This window comes from Salvelinus namaycush, chromosome 11, assembly GCF_016432855.1.
Source record: "Salvelinus namaycush isolate Seneca chromosome 11, SaNama_1.0, whole genome shotgun sequence".
Classification (NCBI taxonomy): Eukaryota; Metazoa; Chordata; class Actinopteri; order Salmoniformes; family Salmonidae; genus Salvelinus; species Salvelinus namaycush.
In genome coordinates this window covers 21,845,246-21,848,166 of record NC_052317.1, presented here as the reverse complement: position 1 = coordinate 21,848,166, position 2,921 = coordinate 21,845,246, and the positions used below count along the sequence as shown (strand labels likewise).

Sequence of the window (2,921 nt, the reverse complement as noted above, 5' to 3'; positions counted from 1 at the left end):
ACTATTTGACCAAGATAGAGTAGTAACACCTCATCAAATACATTAGGAAATGTATTATGATCATCAGGCAAATTACTATCATCACTGAACAACCATGTGACAACATCATTTACTTCAAGACTTCTGACAGTGTTGTTATTTTGCTTGCATGCCATTATTGCTGGCCAGATCAGCTTAGACCATACTGTCTTTATTTGCTCAGGCTTGTGTTTGGATTGCAGATAGAACCTTATGGCAACAAGTTGAAATGGGTTAATGCAGATAGATCATCCTAGTTTACATTTTTTTTCACTTAAAATTAATTTATTCAAAAATCTGACTACACAGACCATGAAGAACCATACAAATATCAATTAGTTGTGATGTGACTAACATATTTTCCACAAAAATGTCATATAGAACCTTAAAGTCCCAAGGCATTCTTCTTTGTTTCCAGAATGCAGAGCAGCAGACAGTGTTACTCAGTCGAAGAGAGAAGTGACTGCTTATGCTTTCCTGTAACTATACAGTGAAGGCAGATAGTCTGCTGTGGTACAGACAGTACTCTGGATCAGGTCTCTAATTCCTTTATCTCGTAACAACTAACAATAATCCATATAAGGTGAGAGGTGATCCAAAAGACTTTAGACTGTCTGTTAATCTGAATGAAGAGAGAACCCGTGTGGATCTGGGGATCTCCTCTGCTGAAGTGACAGACTCTGCTCTGTACTATAGTACTACACCCTGACGGCCACAGTGACAGGAACCCCAGATTCACTGTACAAAATCCTTTCATATTGGATTCATACAGTAAAATGGAGGGAGTCTACCTTCTACACTACCCAGTGGGAATGAGAGATGCAGTATCACTGAAGAGAGGACAAATGAGAAGAGAGGGCAGGAGAGAAGTGGAGAGAAGAAGAGACATTGAGCATCTTTAGAGCAACTACACTTTGGGGTGGAGCTTGTAGGTAAACTAAGCAGGAATGATCAACAGAAAACCTTGCAGATGAAGTTGGTTTGGAGTATTCAGGTTTTGTTGTGCTATTAGTCAGTTTGACTTCCAACCCCAGCCATGTTGTTCATCTGGTCAATTATTATGTTCTCAGTAATAGGTAAGTTATGGCTTTCAAAGTAGTGTCATGTTTTCTGTTTTGAAAATTACAACGATAAATACAAAAATATATTAAAAAATTACTCTATGTTCATCTCTTCCCATTTGCAGGTGACACCTATGAGCAGACTATCGAGCCAAACCAACATGAAGTGTATGCAGAAGTGGGTAGTAATGTTCTTCTTTCCTGCAACTACTCCTCAGCAAACAATCTACTATGGTATAAACAGTCTCCAGGATCAGCTCCCCAATATCTTCTGCTCATCCCGCACTACACTGGGACTGGACAGAGAGCTGATTCTCTTGACTCTCGCTTCTCTGGTAAATTGAACAAAGAGAAGACCCGTGTTGATCTGGAGATCTCCTCTGCTGAAGTGACAGACTCTGCTCTGTACTACTGTGCTCTGAGGCCCACAGTGACAGGAAACCCAGAAACACTGTACAAAAACCTAACATCGCCTGAGAGAGTATTTCTACTCTGTAGTTCCAGGTTTTATTTGACAGTAGTTCCATCAAGTGGAGTCAACATGCACCCATTCTTATGTGTCAAGAGGAGGAACATACTGTTACACATAACATGTAATGAGTGGAACTGATTCACCCAGAGAGTGAATGTTCCAAGAGAATATAATTCTACAGAGAAGTCTTTGTCTAACACCCAGTGGCTATGATCCTGCTCTATCCAGTCTTGTTTTTGTGCACTTGTAGGTAAGAATTCACTCTCCATTTAACTGAATGTGTACTAACAGAATGTACACTGTCCAGTATTCATTACAACATGGTATTATCAATATGAAGTGGTAAAACACTTTGAAACACCAAGTGTGGATATACTGAACACTGTCTACATTGACTCAGTAATCCATGTTTTTCTTTTTTACAGGTACAAGTGTTGAAGACATAATTAGTCCAGACAGAAATGTAGTGGATATTATGGTACCTCCAACTTCCTGGATCCTCTCTACAGTTCCTCATAGTGGACTACTCTTGGATCATAACCAACACTGATAGTACAAAATGGACCCTCACACATGAAAAAGAAGACAACCTTGTGGTTCTGGAGATCTCCTCTGCTGAAGTGACAGACTCTGCTCTGTACTACGGTCCTCTGAAGCCTACAGTGACAGGAAACCTCAAACACTGTACAAAATCTGATCTTGACAATATGAACACAGAGAACCTGAGTCTGAGACCCCTAGAACCTGAGTCTGAATAGATCTGAGGAGGATGTGAGGAGGAGGATTATTTAGTACACTGTTTGACGAGGTAGGGTTTCAGATGTTTTCGGAAGATGGGCAGGGACTCTGCTGTCCTAGCTTTAGGGGGAAGCTGGTTCCACCATTGGTTTGCCAGGACAGAGAAGAGCTTGGACTGGGCTGAGCGGGAGCTTCCCTCCTGTATGGGTTTGATGGTCAAGAGACCTGTGGTTGTTCCGGTTGGGGTGTAGGGTTTTAGCATAACCTGAAGGTACACTGAAAAAACGGAACAGGGTGGGCTGTCAGATTTACGAAAACATGTCTTGTTTCTCCTCTCAACGCAATTTCATTACTTACAATCAATGCAACACGAAGCAAAATCAGATCTACTAGTTTGAATAATGTAGGGGGAGTATGAACCAATAAAGTTAATTCATGACGAGTAGTGAGGAACAATTCAAACCGCACGAGAGAAGAATCTTCCAGAAAGAACGCTGGCGTGTTAGCGGAGACGACAGTACCTATATCTTGGTCAAGGTAAGCAAAGTGATTGATTTTATTCAACATTTGTCTGTGTGGTTGTAGTCAGAATTGTAAGCAGTAACGTTATTAGTGATTGCTCCATATCCTCA

General features: G+C 41.0%; 1 gene segment (V, D, J or C); it reads left to right on the top strand.

Annotated features, from left to right (window-relative positions):
* Nucleotides 1-1,054: 1,054 nt before the first annotated feature.
* On the top strand, nt 1,055-2,309 carry LOC120055287. The segment is given in 3 exon segments: nt 1,055-1,094; nt 1,205-1,560; nt 2,061-2,309. Coding segments are annotated over 3 exon segments (645 nt in total).
* The last annotated feature ends 612 nt before the right edge of the window (nt 2,310-2,921 follow it).